Source organism: Anomaloglossus baeobatrachus, chromosome 6 (assembly GCF_048569485.1).
Source record: "Anomaloglossus baeobatrachus isolate aAnoBae1 chromosome 6, aAnoBae1.hap1, whole genome shotgun sequence".
NCBI classification, from domain to species: Eukaryota; Metazoa; Chordata; class Amphibia; order Anura; family Aromobatidae; genus Anomaloglossus; species Anomaloglossus baeobatrachus.
Genome location: NC_134358.1, coordinates 147,262,343 through 147,286,942, shown reverse-complemented (window position 1 = coordinate 147,286,942; position 24,600 = coordinate 147,262,343). Strand labels below are relative to the sequence as shown.

General features: G+C 42.8%; 1 protein-coding gene across 1 annotated transcript in view; it reads left to right on the top strand.

Annotated features, from left to right (window-relative positions):
- SPIDR (scaffold protein involved in DNA repair) overlaps positions 1-24,600 on the top strand; it is a 667,795-nt gene that overhangs the window by 341,497 nt on the left and 301,698 nt on the right. Inside the window, exon 10 of the mRNA XM_075353290.1 lies at positions 9,902-10,158. Coding sequence (XP_075209405.1) covers positions 9,902-10,158 — 257 coding nt within the window. The remainder of the gene's footprint in view (positions 1-9,901; positions 10,159-24,600) is intronic.

The window sequence follows — 24,600 nt, the reverse complement described above, 5'->3', positions numbered from 1 at the left end:
CTCCCCATCAGCCGCCGCACTCTCCCCATCAGCCGCTCCACCGCCCCTGCATCAGCCGCTGCACTCTCCCCATCAGCCGCTCCACCGCCCCTGCATCAGCCGCCGCACTCTCCCCATCAGCCGCCGCACTCTCCCCATCAGCCGCCGCACTCTCCCCATCTGCCGCTGCGCCCCTGCATCTGCCACCTCACTCCCCCATCAGCCTCTGCGCCCCTGCATCTGCCACCTCACTCCCCCATCAGCCTCTGCGCCCCTGCATCTGCCACCTCACTCCCCCATCAGCCTCTGCCCCCTCCCTGATCTGCTGCCTGCTCTCTCCCATCCCCTTAATTCTCTGCCCCCTCTCCCCCCTCCCAGATCTGCTGCAATCCTGCTGCCTAGATCCACTCTGTAAGGTAGCTATCCCCAATCTCACCTCCCACTCCCCTTCCACCCTTCCCCTCGCCCCCCCCTTCCTCCGCCGCTCCTCCATCCGCCGCGCCCCCTCTCCCATCCTCCGCCGCGCCCCCTATCCCATCCTCCGCCGCACCCCCTCTCCCATCCTCCGCTGCTCCTGCATCCGTTGCGCCCTCTTCTATCCTCCATCCATCTTTTTTCCATCCCACCTAGTCCCCCCCTTTTTGCAGCACATCCGTGCGTTCGTCCTAATTTTTTTTATGTAAACTAAGAAAGAAATACAAATAAACTTAGTGTAGGGCCAGTAAAATTATACTGTAGTAATCGTCAACTACAGTATTTTTTACTGAATATTGTAAGGGTCAGCCGAGTGTCACACATGAGAGCAATGCACAAGCCTCACACCGCATCATCCGGCACGGTCGCTCTCTTCCAGACAGGAGTGTGCGGCTGTGTCGGGTGATGCGAGATTTGTGCATTGCTCTCACGTGTGGCACTTGCCTTAGTGTCAGTTGCAGGCGCTTTTATATATATATATATATATATATATATATATATATATATTTTTTTTTTACTGACGTCTGTATTTTTTATTTTGCCAAACTAATACTTCTTTGTATGGGGGGGGGGGTCTAGTTTCCAACATGGGGTCACATGTGGGGGAGCTCCACTGTTTGGGCACATCAGGGGGATCTCCAAACGCAGCATGGTGCGGCTAACGATTCCAGCTAATTTTCCATTTAAAAAGTCAAATGACGCTCCTTCCCTCTGGAGCTCTGCTGTGCGCCCAAACAGTGGTTTTCTGCCACATATGAGGTATCAGCGTACTCAGAACAAATTTTGTGGTCCATTTTATCCTGATACCCCTGTAAAAATTAAAAAATTGAGCCTAAAATAACATTTTTGTGGAAAAAAAAGTACTTTTTTGTTTTTATGCCTCAATGTATGAAGCACGTGAGCGTTCAAAGTGCTCATTACCCATATAGATTTATGCCATGGGGGTCTAGTTTCCAAAATGAGATCACTTGTGGGGGAGCTCCATTGTTTAGGCACCTCAGGGGGTCTCCATACGCAACATGGCGTACGCTAATAATTCCAACCAATTTTGATGTGAAATGGCGTTCCTTCTCTTCTGAGCCCCGCCGTGTGCCCAGACAATTACTTTCCACCACATATGAGGTATCTGTGTACTCAGGAGAAATTGCACAATACATTTTGTGGTGCATTTTTTCCTGTTACCCTTGTGGGAAAAAAAAGCTACCTGGTTGAAATAACAATTTCATGGTAAAAAAAAAATATATATATTTTCACGGCTGAACATTCTAAACTTTTGTGAAGCCTCCAGGGGTTGAAAGTGTTCAGTAAACATCTAGATAAATTCAATGAGGGGTCTAGTTTCCAAAATGGGGTCACTTGTGGGGGAGCTCCATTGTTTAGGCACCTCAGGGGGTCTCCAAACACAACATGGCATCCACTAACGATTCCAGACACTTTTGCGTTTGAAAAGTCAAATGTTGCTCCTTGCCTTCCGAGCCCTGCTGTGCGCCCAAACATTTGATTTCCACCACATATGAGGTATCTGTGTACTCATGAGAAAATGCACAATACATTTTATGTTGCAATTTTTCCTGATACCCTTGTGAAAAAAAAGCTACCTGGTTGAAGTAAGAATTTCGTGGTAATTTTTTTTTTATTATTTTCACGGCTCAAAGTAATTAACTTTTGTGAAGCCCCCTGAGGTTCAAAGTGCTCAATAAACATCTAGATAAATTCCATGAGGGGTCTAGTTTCCAAAATGGGGTCACTTGTGGGGGAGCTCCATTGTTTAGGCACCTCAAGGGGTCTCCAAACGCAACATCGCATCTGCTAATTATTCCAGACAATTTTGCTTTCAAAAATTCAAATGATGCTCCTTCTCTTCCGAGCCGTGCTGTGCGCCCATACAATTGATTTCCTCCACATATGAGATATCGGTGTACTCAGGAGAAATTGCACAATTAATTTTTTGGTGCATTTTTCCTGATACCCTTGTGAAAATGCTAAATTTTATGGCTAAAGTAACATTTTTGTGTAAAAAAGTAACATTTTCATTTTTTTCCTTCCACATTGCTTTGGTTGCTATAAAGCTCCTAAAGGGTTAATAAACTTTTTGGATGTAGTTTTGAGCAGTGTGAGGGGTGCAGATTTTAGAATGGGGTCACTTTTGGGTATTTTCTGTCACCTAGGTCTCTCAAAGTCACTCCAAATGTGATGTGGTACCTAAAAAATTTTTTTTGTAAATTTTGTTGGAAAAATGAAAAATTGCTGATGAACTTTAAACCCTTCTAACTTCCTAACGGAAAAAAAAATTGTTTTGAAAATTGCGCTGGTATAAAGTAGACAAGTGGGAAATGTTATATAGTAACTATTTTGTGTGACATATCTCACAGATTTATGGGCATAAAATTTCAAATTTTGAAAATTGCGAAAATTTTCAAAATTTTCGCCAAATTTCCAACATTTTCACACATAAACGCAAAAAATATCGGCCTAAATTTACCATTGACATGAAGTACAATATGTCACGAAAAAACAATCTCAGAATCGCCAGGATCCGTTGAAGCGTTCCAGAGTTATAACCTGTCAAAGTGACACTGGTCAGAAATCTATAAAATGGCCGGGTCTTTAAGGTGAAAACAGGCTGGGGGCTGAAGGGGTTAACATACCTGTGGGAAGATAGACATGGTGATTAGATGATGGCAGAGAAGTGATGATAGATTACCAAGTGCTTCATAATAATATCTCTGGCCTAATTCAATGCATCATACTTATATGGTGCATACTTGTATTTGTGCAGACAAAGTCTATATAGAAATCTTTGAGCTAAAAGCTTCCCGACTGCTAACCTCATGCTGTTCTAAAGTGCAGCTGGTATGGGAATATGGGGGTTTACAATACAATTTGTAAAGATTTCTTGATTATATACACCTAATTGTCCTAGTCCGAATGCAAAAGCATGTCAAACGGGAGTTAACCCAAAGGGTAAGATATGACCCAGACAGTGAGAACCCTATATCACCTGACAATTAAATGCAGAGATATAGGTTCAATCCCTCAACATATGTAAATATAATCAAAACTGATGATGTTAGATAATTATTATAACATCTGAAGTGGTATATAAAATGCTATGTGCCTTAAAAAAATACATACACTGAAATAACACACAGTATAATCAAAAAATCAGTTTCAGCAGAAAGTGCTATGCAGTTTTTTGTAAACATTGACTGTTGTAAACATAGACTAAGGGTACCTTCACACTTTAGCGATGCAGCAGCGATCCGACCAGCGATCTGACCTGGTCAGGATCGCTGCTGCATCGCTACATGGTCGCTAGTGAGCTGTCAAACAGGCAGATCTCACCAGCGACCAGTGAACAGCCCCCAGCCAGCAGCGACGTGCAAGCGACCCTGCGCTTGCACGGAGCCGGCGTCTGGAAGCTGCGGACACTGGTAACTAAGGTAAACATCGGGTATGGTTACCCGATGTTTACATTAGTTACCAGCGCACACTGCTTAGCTGTGTGTGCAGGGAGCAGGGAGCCGCGCACACTGAGCGCTGGCTCCTTGCTCTCCTAACTACAGTACACATCGGGTTAATTAACCTGATGTGTACAGCAGCTACATGTGTAGAGAGCCGGAGCCGGCAGCACAGGCAGCGTGAGAGCTGCGGAGGCTGGTAACTAAGGTAAATATCGGGTAACCACCTTGGTATGGTTACCCGATGTTTACATTAGTTACCAGCGCACACTGCTTAGCTGTGTGTGCAGGGAGCAGGGAGCCGCGCACACTGAGCGCTGGCTCCTTGCTCTCCTAACTACAGTACACATCGGGTTAATTAACCTGATGTGTACAGCAGCTACATGTGTAGAGAGCCGGAGCCGGCAGCACAGGCAGCGTGAGAGCTGCGGAGGCTGGTAACTAAGGTAAATATCGGGTAACCACCTTGGTTACCCGATGTTTATCTTAGTTACCAGCCTCCGCAGCTGCCAGACGCCGGCTCCTGCTCCCTGCTCGCTTCATTTGTCGCTCTCTCGCTGTCACACACAGCGATCTGTGTGTCACAGCGGGAGAGCGCCTTTGAAGAAAACGAACCAGGGCTGTGTGTAACGAGCAGCGATCTCGCAGCAGGGGCCAGATCGCTGCTCAGTGTCACACACAGCGAGATCGCTAATGAGGTCACTGCTGCGTCACAAAAAGCGTGACTCAGCAGCGATCTCGGCAGCGAGCTCGCTGTGTGTGAAGCACCCCTTATGTAAACCTTGACTGCTGTAAACATCAATAGCTAGTAATAGTATACAGATGGAGCCATAGATTAAATTCAATTGTGTTATGGGATAGGGCGGGGGGGTTCTGTAAAATAAGGAATATAGTTAATAAATATTGTCATTAGGGCTCATTCACACGACCGTTCTGGTTTTGTGGTCTGCGAAAAACGGTCTTGTTTTTTCATGGATGCATCCGTGTGATAACCGCATCCGTTCCGTTGCATATACGGTCCGTATGTCATCCATGTAGCGTTACATGCAGTCCAGGGTATCTGGCCAGATGCTGGTCCCCATATAAAGTCTATGGGGAACAAAATCTGGGGCAAAGGGGTAGGAGCAAGCGCTTCATACTCACCGATCACCTACACGGCTGTTACACTGCTCTCGCGGTTCTTTAATCTTCCTGAGCCGGCCGCTCATTAGGCTCATACGTGTTCACTCCTCCCCCCATCTGTGATTGGTTACAGTCAGATGCGCCCCCACGCTGAGGGACAGTTGTCTGACTGCAACCAATCACAGCCGCCGGTGGGTGGGTCTATATCGTACAGTACAATAAATTAAAAAAAAAAATAGCCAGCCTAAAAATATCAGCCTGCAGCTGGCCGGAATTGCCGCATCTATTAGATGCAACAGTCCCAGGACTTTACCTGCCTCATGTTGTTGCCCTTGTGCTGTGGCAAACGGGGTAATATATGGGGTTGATACCAGATGTGTAATGTCACCTGACATGAAGCCCAGAGTTTATTGATTTCACGGCGTCTATCAAATAGCCGACATCACTAACCCAATCAGTAATTAAAAAAGAAAAAACAAAAAAAATGACAAACAAATTTTTATTTGAAAAAACACTCCCCAACACATTCCCTCTTTCACAAATTTATTTTAAGAAACAAATTCGGGTCCGGCGTAATCCAATAGGGGGGTCTGACGATGATCCATACTCACTGTCCCAGTCAATGAGGAACAGAACATTCCCCATTGGCTGGGAGAGCAGTGCAGTGACCTGAGCTAACATCATGAGGTCAGCCCAGGTCACTACAGAGCATGACCAGCTAGGAGGTTAGCTAGGTACATTACCTGGGTGATGAAGTCTGCTGCACTCCTGATGTCAGCGCTCATCACTGAGATGCTGACACGCTGCAGTGCGAGCAGCCTCGGGGCTGGCACGGAAGCGGGACACAGACTGCAGGGGCACCCAACTCACCGGCACTTTTGGTCATGCTAACTAAACCAAGAGGAAGTGCTTCCATGTGGCTTCCAGGCATTTCGCGGACCCATTGACTTTTGAGTCACGGTCCATTATTACGGAACAGAATAGTACCAGCTGAGAATACAAAGCTGGTATTAACCCTTTTATTACCCAGCGTGCCACTGCCATCAGGGCCACTGGACGAGCCGGGTACAACGCTTGGAAATGGCGCTAAGAAACTATGCGCCATTTCCAGGGGTGGCTGCGGGCTGCGGTTTTTAGCGTGGGGGGCTCAGAATGCTTGGGCCTTACCATGCTGAGTATCCCAGCCTCCAGCTGTCTGGTTTTACCTGACTGGCAATCAAAATACGGCGGCAGCCCACGCATTTTTTTTTTTAATTTTTTTTAAAGACTTAGGGGCCCTTTGCACACTATGACATCGCAGGTGCGATGTCGCTGGGCTCAAATTGAAAGTGACGCACGTTGCTCTCGACATCGTAGTGTGTAAAGCATTTTTGATACGATTAACGATCACAAAAGCGTCGTAATCGTATCATCGGTGTAGCGTCGGTCATTTCCATGAATTGGGAAAGACCGATGTTACGATGTTGTTCCTCGTTCCTGCGGCAGCATACATCGCTGTGTGTGAAGCCGCAGGAGCGAGGAACATCTCCAACCTGCGTCCTGGCCGGCTATGCGGAAGGAAGGAGGTGGGTGGGATGTTTACGTCCTGCTCATCTCCGCTCCTCCGCTTCTATTGGCTGCCTGCCGTGTGACGTCGCTATGACGCCACACGACCTGCCCCCTTGGAAGGAGGTGGTTCGCCGGCCAGAGCGACGTCGCAGGGCAGGTGAGTGCATGTGAAGCTGCTGTAGCAATAATGTTCGCTACGGCAGCTATCACCATGATATCACAGCTGCAACGGGGGCGGGGACTATCGCGCTTGGCATCGCAGCATTGGCTTGCAATGTCGTAGTGTGCAAAGGGCCTCTTTAAAAAGAAAAAAAAAATTAATGGGCTTTCCTGTGTTTTGAGGATCAAAGAGCCAAGCAGGCAGAAAACCCTTTGAAGGTCTGCAGCCCCTGGCTCAGGGCACTGTGTGTGGAGGCGCGGGACAGGAGGGCGATAGTCAGCGCACTTGAGACGACCAGGAAAGACACATCTGAAGGGTGCACTGGTATTGACCTTTGACCTGCCCGGGATCGGCGGAGGCCCATCAACAGGAATCCCAGCATACCGTGGGAGGACTAAGCTGGCTGTCAACTTGGAACTGGTGCAGTAAGTAAAGGACTGTTGTTGCAAAGCCCCTGGTGTCTTCTCCATTCCTTCCGCGTCTCCCCCTATCATCGTAGACTTTTGATAATTCAACGGTTGTCCGGGGTCCTGCTCCACCTGTGGGGAGCAATATGACCTCAGCTCAGCTACGTCATCAACATCTGCCCCGGGGAACTTGCAGTGCAGCGGCGGCCCACATGGCCGCAAAACCACAGGTGGCGTCACAAACTTTATTCTATTGTAAATGTAATCATCATCCTCTTTATAGAAAGACACCGCCAGTTACATTAAATTCTGGGCAACTTGGAGAGAGTGGATGGATTTCCAACAAACCGAGACGTATCGGCTTAAGTTGAGAGGTGAACTAGAGACAAGCCCCCCCTCCCCTTTCCCTCTCCCCTCTTCCCAATATCTGACCTTCTTTTTCCTTTTCCTCTTCTTTTTCACCCTCTTCTCCTATCACTTAACTAACACAGCCTACTTTGTTTCTCAATTCTGTCCTCGCAAGCTACTTCTTCTGTCTTTCTGCCTTTCTGTTTTGTCTTTTCATCTCTTCAATCTATAGAATCTTGTAAATAAAAAAAATAATTGTGTAATTTTTCATATTCTTCGAAATCAAGACAGATCATACGTCTGAGCGGCCTTTATGAGAATGTAATGCATTTGTTATACCTGTCTTGTTTGGTGCATTTTATGAGTGCAAATGAATCGTTAGATCCGAGAATTTTGTGCCTTATATGTATATGATTCCTTGTTAAATAAAGAATTAAAAAAAAAAAAAGAAAGACACTGCCAGGGTCACGGAGTCTGGTCCTGCCACCGCTGACATCTCCGGGCTAGTCCGGCCCGGTTCAGAGTATCACCTAAGGCCCTGAAGCTGGGCGTGTCAAATTGTATTACTTTGTGTGTGGAGGTGTTGTGGAGTTCTCCTGTTGTATTGTTGTTTATTCCCTGCTTTTACTTTCCTCCCTTAGCTCTTTTGTATGTGTGTGCCGTGAGACAGAGATTTGGTTTCCCCTGTTCACCTTTTTCTCTTGGCTTTATCACTCCTGCCCCTGTGTTCCCCAGGGGCTGTGGGATATAAGATCAGGGCTGGTCAAGAGCAGGGCAAAGAAGGCGGCCCAGACATCATCAGCATTAGCCATATCTCTGGGAGTAGTAACAGCTAGGGCCTCCTAGCCTGAGGGCCAGTCTAGGAGATCCCTGTCTCCTGTTCTCCGCCCACAACGTTACAAGTCCTTAGTGCCTCCGTGGATACAGCAGACACCCACCATATTCTGGGAATCAGTTGATGACAGAATGTGGCCATCATTAGGGGCACCAAACTTTCCTAATCCAACAGTCCTATCATTGGTACTCCTTTTATGGTCATTCTTGCAGCCATTCTCTGGGTTAAGAGTCCACCCTGCAGGCAGGATATGTATATTATGAACAGCACCGGCCCATACTGCAATCCATCAGCTCGGTGGTTGCATTTCCAACAAATTACACCATTAGTTAAGACTTTTTTGACAATCCCTCCACCTCCCCTTTGGACTTTGTATGTCCTCATTTGAGGCTCAAGTATCCTTCCTCTGGGAGTCATCCCTTTTTGGGAACCGCAATATGGGGATGCTATGACCCCCTGCTTGCCCACAGACCTGTTGATCATCTGACACCGTTCTATCAAGCCCACTAGGTCATCAGCATTCGGGGGATCTCCCTGGGCAACACGGGACTGCACCCGCCTGGGAAGTGAGTGCATGAATCGGTCCATAACAACCTACTCCACTATCTGGGCTGGGGTGGACTATTCCAGTGGCAATCTTTTGTATGGCTAGTCTAACCACTTTCCGTATGTGTGAGTCATTACGTGGACTTGGGGATGGGATGCTCCCCCTGCCACAGATTGCCTCCGCTAGTAGATCCATCTGCCGCTTCAGGGCATGCTGCTGTTGGCGCTGCTGCAGCGTACAGAGTATCATAGGCACATAGGTACAGTATAATGGGCCCACAGCTCTCCTATACACAGTATGATAAGCCCATCTGGCATTTTAACAGGGTTGTGTAGACTATAGCCAATCAATGAGCTTGCTTAGATTGGATCAGGAGACAATCGACTGGTCCGTACGCTAAACGGTGAAAGTTAGAAATGTGAAAATGGCCTAATGCAGAGCTGTGTTGCATGTCCATATGCAATCTTATGTAGTGGCTAAAACACTGAATTCAGGGATGTTTTTCACAAGGAAATAATCACTGCCAAGAGTACAGTGAATGTGAGCCCTGGTCCAAGCACGTCTCCTTTTTATAAGCAGCTCTTTATTAATATACAAGGTACACGGAGAGCGTTAGCTATCTCAGCTCTACTATATGCTACACCTAAGATTTCTGATTGTGTGACAACTGCACCCAGTAGACTAAGTGATACATCGTTGGAATCAGGGTCTCTTTTACTACATTATGCATTTCTCAGATGAGGTAGAAAAACCTGGTGACAGATTCCCTTTAAAAACACATTAGTAATGTTGAGTAAAGCTTAGTGGTAAGAAGGTCAAGGAAATAATGGCATTTCAATTCTGCTACTTGGCTTCTGCATATTATCAATAATCTTCCATCATACAATTTTGCAGTTAGTACTCTAATCAGTTGATGATTTTGCTGTAGAAAGTATGTCAAATACTGGTAGTTTTATCAGGAAGAATTTTCCGTGACGTCTACTAATCCTATAAAAAACTGACTTAGAATTGATTTTCCAGATTTCAGATATCGGCAACAATTGTCGAGCTCCTGTCAGTATTCAAGGCAAGGAATTCACTTCAAACATCACTGTAAATGATTCTCTTCTGGATATAGTGGAAACCCAGGGGGCCTCAGGTTGGAAAGATGCCTGCATGCGTGTGGTTATCCAGCGTGTATATCATCTTACATCAAAGGATGCACCATGTTCTATTCTGCAGACGAAAAACATTAAAACCAATGATCCTTCTGCAAACTCACAGAGGCCAGATTGCAGGTCAGTTCAAAAGTAAACAATATCATGGGTGAGAATCTACTTTTTTCTCTAAAAGTTTATCAACCTGTAAATATAGTCAAGAGTATTATTAAAATTATTGGAAAAGTTGGCATATTGATTTTGACATTTTTATAAATTTTATGTTCTTCATCAGTAGATTTACAGTTTTGTGGTATAGTTTAAAGGCAGTATATGAAGAACAATATTGTAAATAAGGGTGTATCCATTTAACATTGTGTACTTAACTATTGTTCAGGAATAATTATAAATCTCAAGCTGTCACTAAGGCTTCATAGTTTTTAAGGTTGAAGGGAGACTCTAAGTCTATCTAGTTCAACCCGTAGCCTAACATGTTGATCCAGAGGAAGGCAAAAAAACCCCAATGTGTCAAATAAGCTCCAATGGGGAAAAAAATTCCTTCCTGACTCCACATACGGCAATCAGACTAGTTCCCTGGATCAACACCCTGTCATAAAATCTAATATACATAACTGGTAATATTATATTTTTTAAGAAATGCGTTCAGGCTCTGCTTAAATTTTACTAGTGAATCCCTCATTACAACATCATACGGCAGAGAGCTCCATAGTCTCACTGCTCGTACAGTAAAGAATCCTCATCTGTGATTATGATTAAACATTCTTTCCTCAAGACTTAGCGGATGCCCCCTGTTCCAGTCGCAGGCCTAGGTGTAAAGAGATCTTTGGAAAGGTCTCTGTACTGTCCCCTCATATATTTATACATTGTGATTAGATCCCCCTAAGCCTTTGTTTTTCCTAACTAACTAACCCCAAGTTTAATAACCTGTCTTGGTATTGCAGCCCCCCCATTCCTCTAATAATCTAGGTCGCTCTTCTATCTACCTGTAAGATTATGCTATTTATAACCTTCTATACTTTTGCTAACAAGAAATGCATCCATTCCTCTCTTAAATTCATTCAGTGAGTTGGCCATCACCACTTCCTCAGGAAGAGAGTTCCAGAGCCTCACTGCTCTTACCGTGAAGAACCCTCTTCTATGCTGATGTAGGAATTTTCTTTCCTCCAATCGAAAAGAATGCCCCCTTGTTCTTGTCATAGTCCTTGGTACAAACAGATCATGGGAGAGATCTCTATATGGCCCTCTGATATATTTGTACATATTTATTAGGTCTCCCCTAAGTCTTCTCTTTTCTAGAGTAAATAGACCTAATTTTGATAACCTTTCCGTGTATTGTAATGCACCCATTCCATTTATTATTTTAGTAGCCCGCCTCTGAACCCTTTCAAGTTCAGTAATGTCTTTCTTCAGCACCGGCGCCCAAAATTGCACACAATACTCCAAGTGTGGTCTGACTAGTGATTTGTACAGAGGGAGAATGATGTTTTCATCTCGTGCCCCCAGACCTCTTCTAATGCATCCCATCACCCTATTTGCTTTGGTGGCTGCTGCCTGACACTGGGCACTCCAATTTAGATTCTTATTCACTAAGATGCCTAAGTCTTTTTCCATGTCTGATTTCCCCAGCAGTTTCCCATTTAGTAAGTAATCGTAGCATCTGTTTCTACTTCCCATGTGCATAACCTTACACTTATCTGTGTTAAACCTCATTTGCCATTTTTCAGCCCAATTCTCCAATTTACACAAATCCATCTGTAGTTGCAAACTGTCCTCCTTTGTGTTAACTACCTTACATAGTTTTGTATCATCTGCAAATACTGATATTTTACTCTGTAAACCATCCACCAGATCATTAATAAATATATTAAATAGTAGGGGGCCCAATACAGACCCCTGTGGCACCCCACTAGTAACCCTGGCCCAATCTGAGTATGCACCATTAATAACCACTCTTTTTTTTCTACCACTAAGCCAGCTACCTACCCATCTACACACATTTTCCCCGAGCCCAAGCTTTCTCATTTTACTTAGCAGTCTTTTATGTGGGACAGTGTCAAATGCTTTACCGAAGTCGAGATAAATGACATCCAATGATTCTCCTCGGTCCATGTGAGAGCTTACATCCTCATAGAAGCTGATCAGGTTTGTTTGACAGGAGCGATCCTTCATAAATCCATGTTGATATGGAGTTAAACAGTTATTAACATTGAGACATTCCATAATAGTATCCCTTAAAAACCCTTCAAACATTTTACCCACAACAGATGTTAAGCTTACCGGCCTATAGTTTCCAGGTTCCCTTTTGCACCCTTTTTTGAATATTGGTACCACATTTGCTAGCCGCCAATCCAGTGGAACAGACCCAGTTTCTATAGAGTCTTTAAATAAAAGGAATAGAGGCCTGTCTATCACGTTACTTAACTCCCTTAATACCCGAGGGTGAATGCCATCAGGGCCTGGTGATTTGTCAATTTTAATGTTACTAAGTCGGTTCTGCACTTCTTCCTGGGTTAGGCAGGTCATACTTAATGGGGCATTTACATGATCACTCTGCATTTCCCCTGGCATATGCTTTTCCTGTGTGAACACAGTTGAGAAAAAAGTATTTAAAACATTTGCTTTTCCCACATCGCTTTCTATGTTTTTACCCTCATTATTCTTTAAAGGGCCAACACCATCAATTTTAATCTTTTTTCTGTTTATATAATTAAAGAATAGTTTGGGATTTGCTTTGCTTTCCTTAGCAATGAGTCTCTCAGTTTCTACTTTTGCTAAATATATTTGTTTTTTACACATTTTATTTTTTTCTCTATATATTTTTAATGCTTCCTCGCTGCCTTCTTGTTTTAGCTTTTTAAATGCCTTTTTCTTATTATTCATTGCCCCTTTTACATCCTTATTTAGCCACATTGGTTTTCTCCTGTTCCTAGCCCTTTTATTTCTGTATGGTATGGCTAGCCCGCAGTGGGTGTTTAATACCGATTTAAAAATTTCCCACTTATTTTCTGTGCTCCCATTTTTGAGGACATTGTCCCAATCAATTTGGCGAAGGTCTTCTCTAAGCTGATCAAACTTTGCTTTGCTGAAATTCAGCGTTTTTGTAACCCCCCTCCAAGGCACCTTACTAAAGGACAAGTGGAATTGTATTATATTGTGGTCACTATTCCCTAGGTGCCCATCCACTCGTACGTCTGTTATTCTATCTGGCCTGTTGCTTAAAATTAAGTCCAGAAGGGCTGCCCCTCTAGTTGAGCCTGGCACAAGTTGGGACAGATAATTATCCTTAGTTACTGACAGAAACCGGTTTCCTTTCTGAGATACGCAGGTTTCAGTTTCCCAGTCTATATCGGGGTAATTGAAGTCCCCCATAATAATCACCTCATTGTGATTTGCTGCTTTGTCTATTTGTTTCAATAATATATTTTCAGTAGTTTCTGTTATATTTGGTGGCTTATAACAAACCCCTATGAGGATTTTATTAGTTTTCCCTCCTTGTATCTCCACCCATAGAGACTCCACCTCTTCATTTCCCTCTTGAATGTCTTCTCTTAGTCTGGGCTTTAAACTGGACTTTATATATAGACAGACTCCACCCCCTTTCCTTTTTTTACGATCCCTCCTAAACAATTCATATCCTTGCAGGTTAGCCGCCCAGTCATAACTATCATCTAACCATGTCTCAGTTATTCCTACTATGTCGTATTTCTCCTCATACATTACCAGCTCCAGTTCCTCCATCTTATTGGTCAGGCTTCTTGCATTGGTCAGCATGCAGGAAAGACTTTTTGCTCCCCTTTTCTTAGCTTCCTTCTGATTACCCTGTCTTGGGTCCTCTTTACAGCATCTAGTATCCTTGATTAGTTTGTCCTTCTGTTGCATGTTCTTGTCTGCTGTTTTTTCTCCCATCCCCTCTTCTTCTAGTTTAAAGCCCTCCTGATGAGTGTGGCAAGCCTTCTGGCGAACGTGTGTTTCCCAGGTTTTGTGAGGTGTATCCCGTCTCTTGCGAGAAGTCCATCGTAGAGGTAATTCACTCCATGGTCCAAGAATCCAAATCCTTGCTGCCTGCACCACCGTCGTAGCCAGTTGTTCAAATCTAGTATCCTATTCCATCTTCTGACACCATGGCCATCGACTGGGAGGATTGATGAGAAAACAACCTGTACGTTCCGTTCCTTAATTTTCTTCCCCAGAATTTCAAAGTCTTCACAAATAGTTGGTAGATCATTTCTTGCCGTGTCGTTTGTTCCTACATGTATCAATAGGAACGGGTATTCGTCCTTGGATCCGAGGATAGTTGGTATCCTGTTGGCCACATCCTTGATTTTTGCTCCCGGTAGGCAGCATACTTCTCGTGCGGTTATGTCCGGCCTGCAGATAGTTGCCTCCGTGCCTCTTAGTAGTGAGTCGCCCATAACTACCACTCTTCTTTTCTTTCTGGACGCACTGCTTGTTGCTCCTGAGTGTTTTTGAGTGTCTTTTGTTTCTGCTTTTGTTGACAAAGTAACTTCTTTTGATGATACTGTGTCTTCTCCTGTAGAGACGGTATCATCCTGAGCTGTGCCATTTTCGTTCTCCAGCATGAGGGCTTCATATTGGTTGCTAAGCTGTGTGGGTGGTGCCGACCACTTGATCCGCTGGCTTCTTTTGGTCACATGTGTCCACTTTTCAGCCTCTGTATGTGTTCTGAAGCTTTTCTCACTTTCCATATCCTGAATTGTTGCTTCTGCCTCGTCCAAGAAGTCCTCATGTTCTTTAATTAGCTTCAAAGTTGCTATTCTTTCTTCCAGTCCCTGCACCTTTTCCTCTAAGAGGGCAACAAGTTTGCACTTTTGACAGGTGAAGTTGGATTTTTTGTGCGGCAGATCCGTAAACATGTAGCATGTGTTGCAGGTGACCATGTGGATTTTCTTCTCTTCCATAATGCTGATGTAGCGTATGACAGGCGAAAGTCTGACGGCGCGCGGTTTTGCGATGTCCTCAAACAGTGAGACCCGGCAAGTCCCAGCAATCGATCAGCTTACGGCGACTCTTCTCTTCTTAAACAGCTACAGTTATCACCACTATGAGATTGTGTTAAAACTATGCCACACTTATCTTCAGTCGCCTCCCTTTACTTCAGTACCTCGCACTCTCAGCACCTTGCTTGCTCTGGCTGGTTTATATAGTTCTACAAGGACTACTAGAAGCTGCTAGAAGCTTCTAGAAACAGGTGTGGCTAATACTACTGACTAAATCACTAGACACACTTTTTTTTTTTTTTTTTTTTGCTTTTTCACAGTACCCCAGACAAACACAGACAACAAATCCCTAATGAAATTAAACAGTTACAGTTATCACCACTATGAGATTGTGTTAAAACTATGCCACACTTATCTTCAGTCGCCTCCCTTTACTTCAGTACCTCGCACTCTCGCAAAGTAATCCAGAAGACACAATCTACCAATAACAAATATATCACATATATACTGTATATATATATTTAAAGGGAACCCGTCAGGTCAAGAAAAGCGTTCTGACCTACAAGCATGAGCTGTGTTGTTATATTGTGTAATATGAAAATAATAAAATACGTTTTATTACTTTCATATTCCCTATATAAATAGCACAGGTCTCTAGCCCCATGGGTGTCTCTTCGCCCTGTGGGCGTCTACATGCTTTCCATGGTATCAGGCCTCTGTGGGCGTGAAACTATGGATTTACATCAGCGACGTCACTTCTGCAGCTTCAGAATCTTGCATGCGTGCTTACCATTCTCGTTGCCTTCTCATCCTGGTGCCTGCTTCTTGGCTTCTGACACGCACTGCGCATGACCGGAACCGCAGTTGTCTTCTGAGCATGCGCAGTGCGCGTCAGAAGCTGCCACACAAACACCAGGATGAGGCGGCGAGAATGGTAAGCACGCGCACACGCGAGATTCTGAAGTAGGGACGGTCACGTCGCTGATGTAAATCCATGGTATCACGCCCACAGGGGGCTACTCTTGAAGTTTTTATTATCCATTTCTGGCCTCCTTAACATGCATTGACAATCCTTTGGCATGCATATTGAGAGTTCTTATGACCAACCCCAAATATAAAATCAACTCCAGACTCTTTGGGTCTGACTGACCAAGCAGTTTACTCCGGCTGCCTTGCATAAAATTAATGTTACAAACTTTTTGCTCATTTAACGGCTTTTAGTGTGATTGTGCTAATGCCACCCAGCTCTTATTGAAATATTTTAAATACAAACAAAAAAACCAAAAATTTAATTAAAGGGGATGTAAACCTTTTGGGGATATAATTATTTCTTAAATGTATGTATTTGGGTCTAAGAAAAATAGTAATTGGGTTTAATTCAAAATGTTGCACTGACTTTCTTTTTCAGGCTTTTTATTTCCTTGCACATCCAACTTTTGGTTTGGTTTATAGTCATACATCAGATGAGAGGAGCTCAGAAAAATACAAATAAGCGTTACAATTCTCAGTTAACTCATTCTGCAGGGAGCAATGCAACACAGAGGCTATGGAAGGCAAACTGCAAAATATATCATGAAACGCAAATGATAAAATGATTTTTAACCACAAGTACATTTAGGTTAAACACACATACAGTGGGTGAAATGAGTATTGAAAACATCAACAGTTGTCTAAATAAATATATTTCTAAAGGTGATATTGACATGAATTTCTCACCAGAAGTCAGTAACCCCCCATCCATTCCACACAGGCACAGAAATCAATCCATAGATGACCATAAATTTAGTGATGTGTCATAATGAGAAATGACACAAGGAAAAAGTACTGAATAAGCTTGCTTAAATTTATTTAATACTGCTTACAAAATCTTTGTTGGTGATAACAGCTTCACGACGCCTCTTGTATGGAGAAACCAGTCGCATGCATTGCTCAGGTGTGATTTTAGCCTATTCTTTCACACAGTCATCAAATCTTGCATGTTCCATGGACTCTTTCTGCAAACTGAGCTTTAGTTCCTTCCATAAATATGGCACCTTGATAATTAAACACCTTTTTATAGACCCCATTATAGCTTCTCATAAATCCAGATCAGATCTTTTCATTTGCACTGATGATGGGCACTCTCCCCAAAACGGCATGTCTGCAATTTGAGGTTCTTATCTGGCATAAATCCTAAGTCATATGACAAGGCTCTTTAAAAGGTTACTTTTGACTTTTAGGATTGCTACTTCCAATAGGTGGCACTAGAGTTTGTCTCCTTTGTCCCTGAAGAGACAATTTGCTTTTTTATAAGCCATCAGTTGAACTAGCTGATATTATTTTTCACTTAGTGGCAGAATTGATTTCTAATTATTGATAGATTTCTACTTGTGTAATGACTTTCCATGGCTTTTTACACCTCTTTCTTATTGTATGCAATATTTTTTTCCTGTGTAATTTCTCATTATTAAACATAATTTATGGACATCTATAGTTTATTTCTTTGCCTGTATGAATTGGATGGGTTGTTACCGACATCTGATGAAAAATTAATGTACAAAATATATTGGGACCCAACCATGTAAAGGCCCCCTTACACATTAGACTAATGTCTGCTAAACCCAACAATATCGAAGGGTTCAGCCGACATTCTAATATGTATGGGGCAGACGGGCAACTGATGGTTGATAGAGATGTTGATGGGACATCCGATTTTAGATTGCTGAGTGCATTGTTCTACCAGTGATAAAACGTCAGCAAACGTGTCAGTCTGTAGATTTCTCAAAGAGAACACTTGGCTAAGCAAGTGTTCCTGTGTATGGGAATGTCGCTTTAGTTGGGTGACGGCCGAAAAGTCTGCTGAAACATTGTTCAGCTAACAGCCCTCTAACTCTGGGCAGCTTAACAACCAAAAGAAATGAATAGGTATACAGATTTCACCTGTAATCTACATGTTTCTTTGAGAAATTACAACTCTGTAATACATCAACATGCTTTAACTGTCAATTTATGATCTGTATGTCTCCCATTTGTTGATACTCACTCATTTTGCATATGTGGCCATCGCTCGATAGTCATCAACATCTGGCAGAGAAGCCACCTTAGAGTGTTACTAAGTACCCTATGTTTATTTATATGCACTATGCTTTTATTCAGTTACAGCAGGGTATACGTCCATATTATTTTTGTCTTTGGTTTTCCTTTGTCTTGTGGCCCTTGTGAACATGAGCTTACAAGCTGCATGTATACCAACTCATACTCCAGCTCACTTTTTTGTTTTTATGTATACCTGTAGTAGCAACTATAAACAGAGACAATATGAGTTCATGACTAACTGGGTAAATGTTTTCAGCACCAGTGATTCACCACTGCAACTAGGACAGGTGGGCAGACCTTTTGCAACTGATAGCTATGTCTCCTCCTACACCCACCTCGGTTCCAGCTTAATTGACATGACCTCATCCCAAACTAGCACAAAACATATCATTGATTCCACACACCGCCCTCTTTCTTTTCACCCATGCAAAGGAAAATTGCTTCAAAGTAGTTTTACAAATTGAAAACCTGGGGAAGAAAAGCCAAATGCAGCAAATGTCTCGGAGCAACTTGCCCACTGGCTGGCTCAACCGTGAACTGGCAAATTAACTAATTCAGGATATGGGCTATGAATGGAACTTGAGTAAAATTTATTTGATCAAAAATGCACTGTTAAGAAAGGTGGGGGCTATGATCAGAATAGTGTCAGCACATTTCAGTAGCACTTATGTGGGAAACCGTAGGTTACTTTGCGATCCCACATTGGCAACTATTGAGGGATGCATGTCACCTTTTCAAGTCCTTTTGAAGAAGGAACACATTTGTGAGTAGTGTATACATGGATTCGGCTATTCTTGATAGTATAAAGAAGCGTTAAAAAGTTAACTAGCATGCAAGATAGAATGAAGTACATCAGTTTGCACCTGTTCAGTACTGCTTTGCGTCTGTTGGGCACCCTCAACGTCCATGCCTCCTGTTGCACGTGCAAGTGAAGGACAAACACTTGGTAAAGGCAAGGAAGGAGGCAGACAGAGCAATGATCATTCTAACATTGGCCATGACAACCCTCTGTCGCTGTGGTCTTATGTTAATGGAACAACGGGTCCCTCTGTCGTACTGGCGGGCATGGCTATCTGCTGCTATGCTTGTGGGAGAACAGGTGTACTGTTAACATAAAGCAAAGTGATGACCATAGGTTAGCCACACTTTTAGGTTAGGGCTACAACAAGTGGATGAGGTATCAGCTGCAACACCTACAGTATATGTGACATAATGGACCAGATGTTTTTTCTTCTATTGCAACAACCTGGTGCACTTCAGCAAATACATTTTCTGAAAAAACAGCTGCAGTATGTGGTCAAAATTGTTGGTACCCTTTGTTTAATGAAAGAAATACCCACAATGGTCACAGAAATAACTTGAATCTGACAAAAATAATAATAAAAAAAAAATCTATGAAAATGAACAAATGAAAGTCAGACATTGCTTTTCAACCATGCTTCCACAGAATGTTTTTAAAAATAAAACTCATGAAATAGGCCTGGACAGAATTGATGGTACCCTTAGTTTAATATTTGGTTGCACAACCTTTTGAGGCAATCACTGCAATCAAACTATTTCTGTAACGGTCAGTGAGATTTTGCACCTCTTGACAGGTATTTTGGCCCACTCCTCAAGAGCAAACTGCTCCAGTTCTCTCGTGAAGATTGCCTTTTTTTCAGACGGAATGTTTCAGCCCTTTCCAAAGATGCTCAATAGGATTTAGGTCAGGTCTCATAAAAGGCCATTTCAGAATAGTCCAATGTTTTCCTCCTAGCCATTCTTGGGTGTTTTTAGCTGTGTGTTTTGGGTCATTATCCTGTTGCAAGACCACTGTCTTGCGACTGAGACCAAGCTTTCTGACACTGGGCAGCACATTTCTCTCTAGAATACCTTGAATGTCTAGAGATTTCTTTATACCCTGCACAGATTCAAGACACCCTGTGCCAGATGTAGCAAATCAGCCACAGAACATAACAGAGCCTCCTCCATGTTTCACAGTGGGGACAGTGTTCTTTTCTTGATATGCTTCATTTTTCTGTGTGTAAAAATAGAGCTGATGTGCCTTGCCAAAAAGTTTCCATTTTTGTCATCTGTCCATAGGATATTCTTCCAGTAGCTTTGTGGCTCCCAGTAGCTTTGTGGCTTGTCAACATGTAGTTTGGCAAATTCCAGTCTGGCTTCTCTATGGTTTTGTGTTTTTTTTTTCCAACAATGGTGTCCTCCTTGATCGTTTTCCATGAAGTCGACATTGGCTCATACAATGACGGAAGCGATCGGACACTGATGTTCCTTCAGCTTGAAGTTCACCTTTAACCTCTTTAGAAGTTTTTCTGGGCTTTTTTGTTACCATTCGTATTATCCGTCTTTGATTTGTCATCAATTTTCCTCCTTCGGCCACGTCTAGGGAGGTTGGCTACAGACCCATGGATCTTAAATTTCTGAAAAATATGTGCAACTGTAGTCACAGGAACAATCAAGCTGCTTTGAGATGGTCTTATAACCTTTACCTTTTAACATGATTGTCTATAATTTTCTTTCTAATCTCCTGAGACAACTTTCCTTTGCTTTCTCTGGTCCATGTTGAGTGGTACACACCATGTCACCAAACAGCACAGTGAGTATCTGTAGCCCTTTATACAGGCCCATTGACTGATTACAAGATTGTAGACACCTGTCATGCTAATTAGTGGACATACCTTGATTTAACATGTCCCTTTTGTCACATTATTTTCAGGGGTACCATCATTTTTGTCCAGACCTGTTTCATGAGTTTTATTTTTTTTTAAATTCTGTGGAAGTATGGTTGAAATGCAATGTCTGACTTTCATTTGTTCATTTTCATAGATTTTACATTTATTATTACTTTTGTCAGATTCAAGTTATTTCTGTGACCATTGTGGGTTTTTCGTTCATTAAACGAGGGGTAACAACAATGACCACGAGCTTATAGCTATGGCCGGCAAGTGCGCAGTACTATCATGGAGTTTTTGTCAAACTCTTCAATAAAATAGCGCTTGCGTCAACGCATGCTCATACTGCGATGTTCGTCATAATTTTTTATAGAAGACACTGTCTTCAATGTGTCTGCACACACGCACCAGCTATAGCGGTAATGGCGGCAGAGTGGCGAAACTTACACTACCGTTCAAAAGTTTGGGGTCACCAAGACAATTTTGTCTTTTCCATGAAAAATCATACTTATATTTATGAAATGAGTTGCATAATGAATAGAAAATATAGTCCAGACATTGACTAGGTTAGAAATAATGATTTTTTACTTGAAATAATAATTTCCTCCTTTAAACTTTACTTTCGTCAAAGAATGCTCCCTTTGCAGCAATTACAGCTTTGCAGACCTTTGGCTTTCTAGCTGTTAATTTGCTGAGGTAATCTGGAGATATTTCACCCCATGCTTCCAGAAGCCCCTCCCACAAGTTGAATTGGCTTTATGGGCACTTTTTGCGTACCATACGGTCAAGCTGCTCCCACAACAGCTCAATAGGGTTGAGATCTGGTGAAAGCGCTGGCCTCTCCATTACAGATAGAATACCAGCTGCTCGTGTCTTCCCTAAATAGTTCATGCATAATTTGGAGCTGTGCTTTGGGTCATTGTCCTGTTGTAGGATGAAATTGGCTCCAATCAAGCGCTGTCCACAGAGTATGGCATGGTGTTGCAAAATGGAGTGATAGCCTTTCTTATTCAAAATTACCTTATACCTTGTTCAAATCTCCTACTTTACAAGCACCAAAGCAAACCCAGACCATCACATTACCTCCACCATGCTTGACAGATGGCGTCAGGCACTCTTCCAGCATCTTTTCACTTGTTCTGCGTCTTACAAATGTTCTTCTGTGTGATCCAAACACCTCAAACTTTGAATAGTCTGTCCATAACACTTTTTTCAAATCTTTTTCTGTCCAATGTATGTGTTCTTTTGCCCATATTAATCTTTTCCTTTTATTAGACAATCTCAGATATGGCTTTTTCTTTGCCATTCTGCCCTGAAGGCCAGCATCCCGGAGTTGCTTCTTCCCTGTAGACGTTGACACTGGCGTTTTGCAGGTACTAGTTAATGAAGTTGCCAGTTTAGGACCTATTCTCACATGGAATATCCTTCATTTCTAGAACAAGAATAGATTGTCAAGTTTCACATGAAAGTTCTCTTTTTCTGGCCATTTTGAAAGTTTATTGGAACCAACAAATCTAATGCTCCAGATTCTCAGCTAGCTCAAAAGGTCAGTTTTATAGCTTCTCTAATCAGCAAAACTGTTTTCAGCAGTACAAACATACTTGCACAAGGGTTTTCAAGGGATTTCTAAACATCCATTAGCCTTCTAACACAGTTAGCAAACACAATGTACTATTAGAACACTGGAGTGGTGGTTGTTGGAAATGGGCCTGTATACACCTATGGAGATATTGCTTTAGAAAAAAAGACGTTTGCAGCTAGCATAGTCATTTACCACATTAACAAGGTATAGAGTGGATTTCTGTTTAATTTAATATTCGCTTCATTTGAAAAAAAGAAAAAAAAAAAAGTGCTTTTCTTTCAAAAATATGGAAATATCTAAGTGACCCCAAACGTTTGAACGGTACTGTAAATAAAGGGGAGGTATGTAGCAAAGGGAGGAATATATACAGAAAGAAATATGCAAAGTCATGGAATTCATACACAAACAATATATTTTATTATACAGTGCAATACAAAACAGTGGCATTATCTGTGCTGGGCATCATAATAGGGGGGGAACTTCCGCCAATTATTTTATTTATTGTTACACCACGATAGTGACCGGCAGACAGCGCCTGTGATCGGTTGCTGACACATGTTGTTACACAGGCTGGGGGCACATCTGACTGTAACCTATCACACATGCCTGGACTGTCGATGGGCAGGGAAAGCAGTGCATATGGATGAGCAATAATGAGCTGTCCCAGAAAAAGAATGACCAGCCGCATGAGCAGTTACAGCCGCGCTGGAGACTCGGTAAGTATGAAGTGCTTACTTCATTTTTATTTTCTTTATTTTTCCTTTTTATATCTATCTATCTACACTGACTTTTAGATCTGCATTGGAGAGTTTGATTAGTGACTCAGATCAAAAACACACAAGTCCTTTTTTTTTTTCTTCTTCTTTACTGGCCATTCGGTCAGCAAAATACTTTGGATCATCTAAGTAGACCATGTTCCCATTATAGTCTGTGAGTGAAAATTAAACAGAATATGTATGTGAAAAGTGGACAGCTGAATGAGCTCTACGGCTCTAGAAGAAGCATGTAGCCCTACCAATAAGTTTCTGTCATAGTATTTATTGAACCCCCGTTATATTCTTTCTTGCAAAAGTAATGATTTTCCTTTCTACTCAGACACTAAGTACATATGTTTTTCCTGTTTAGTGTTCCACGTGCCTGTGATGTGAAGTATACACGCTAGTGACGTACATTTAATATAGTCTCACAAGTGATGTAAAAACTTGCTTATCTGTACGAGTTTTATTACCTTGAACATTGCCCTCAGTTCCGGTTCTATGTAGTTTGCGTTTCTTTGACCTCCTTTTCTGTACTGTTTGCTCTTGTGTGGGTGATGTAGATTGTATTTTCACTGATAATCCGTACTCTGAGGTCATTTATGTGGATGTATGGTGTTCCAAAAGACAAATATGCCACTTGAAAATGTTTGCTTAGTGTGTAGTATGTAAACAGAAGATTCATTTCAGTTGTCTTCCTTTTTTAAGTTTTATCTCAGTTATCTAAATTTACAAGTGTATTTATGTTCCTAGTGTATTCCAGTTAATTATTTAAATGCACATGTCTTGTGAAGCCCCCATACCGACACACATAACGAGATCGCTAGCGAGATCGCAGCTGAGTCACGGTTTCCGTGACGCAGTAGCGATCCCGTTAGCGATCTTGTTATGTGTGACACCTACCAGCGATCAGGCTCCTGCTGTGAGATCTCTAGTCGTTGCAGAATGGTCCAGGCCATTTTCTTCAGAGGCGATGTCCTGCTGGGCAGGACACATCGCTGTGTTTAACACTGTGTGACAGGGTCACAGTGACTGCTGAGATCGTTATACAGGTCGCTACTGCGACCTGTATTGTTCCTGCATCGCTGGTAAGATCTGACTGTGTGACCTCTCACCTGCGACCTCCCAGCGACTTACCTGCAATCCCTATCAGGTCGCATCGTTTTCGGGATCGCTGGTAAGTCATTGTGTGTGACTGGGCCTTAAGTTATTAGCCCATTGTTCTTCCGATCATGCGCAGTGTGCTTCTCTGAAGCTGGAACGTGTACACCAGTTTCAGAAGCTCAGTGACGCTGCCGAAATGAGCCGCACACATGCAGAAGATTTCCAGTAGCTGGCGATGACGGTGGCTCATGGAAATATTATTATTACATCTACAGGGGCATGATAACATAGAAAACGGGCCAACTAGCCTGTGGATCAAACGCACTGTTGACTATTAAAGGCCATTGGTCGGAACTACGACGGTATCTGTTCGTCTTCGAAATAATATCATAGTTTTTAAGGTTGAAGTCCATCTA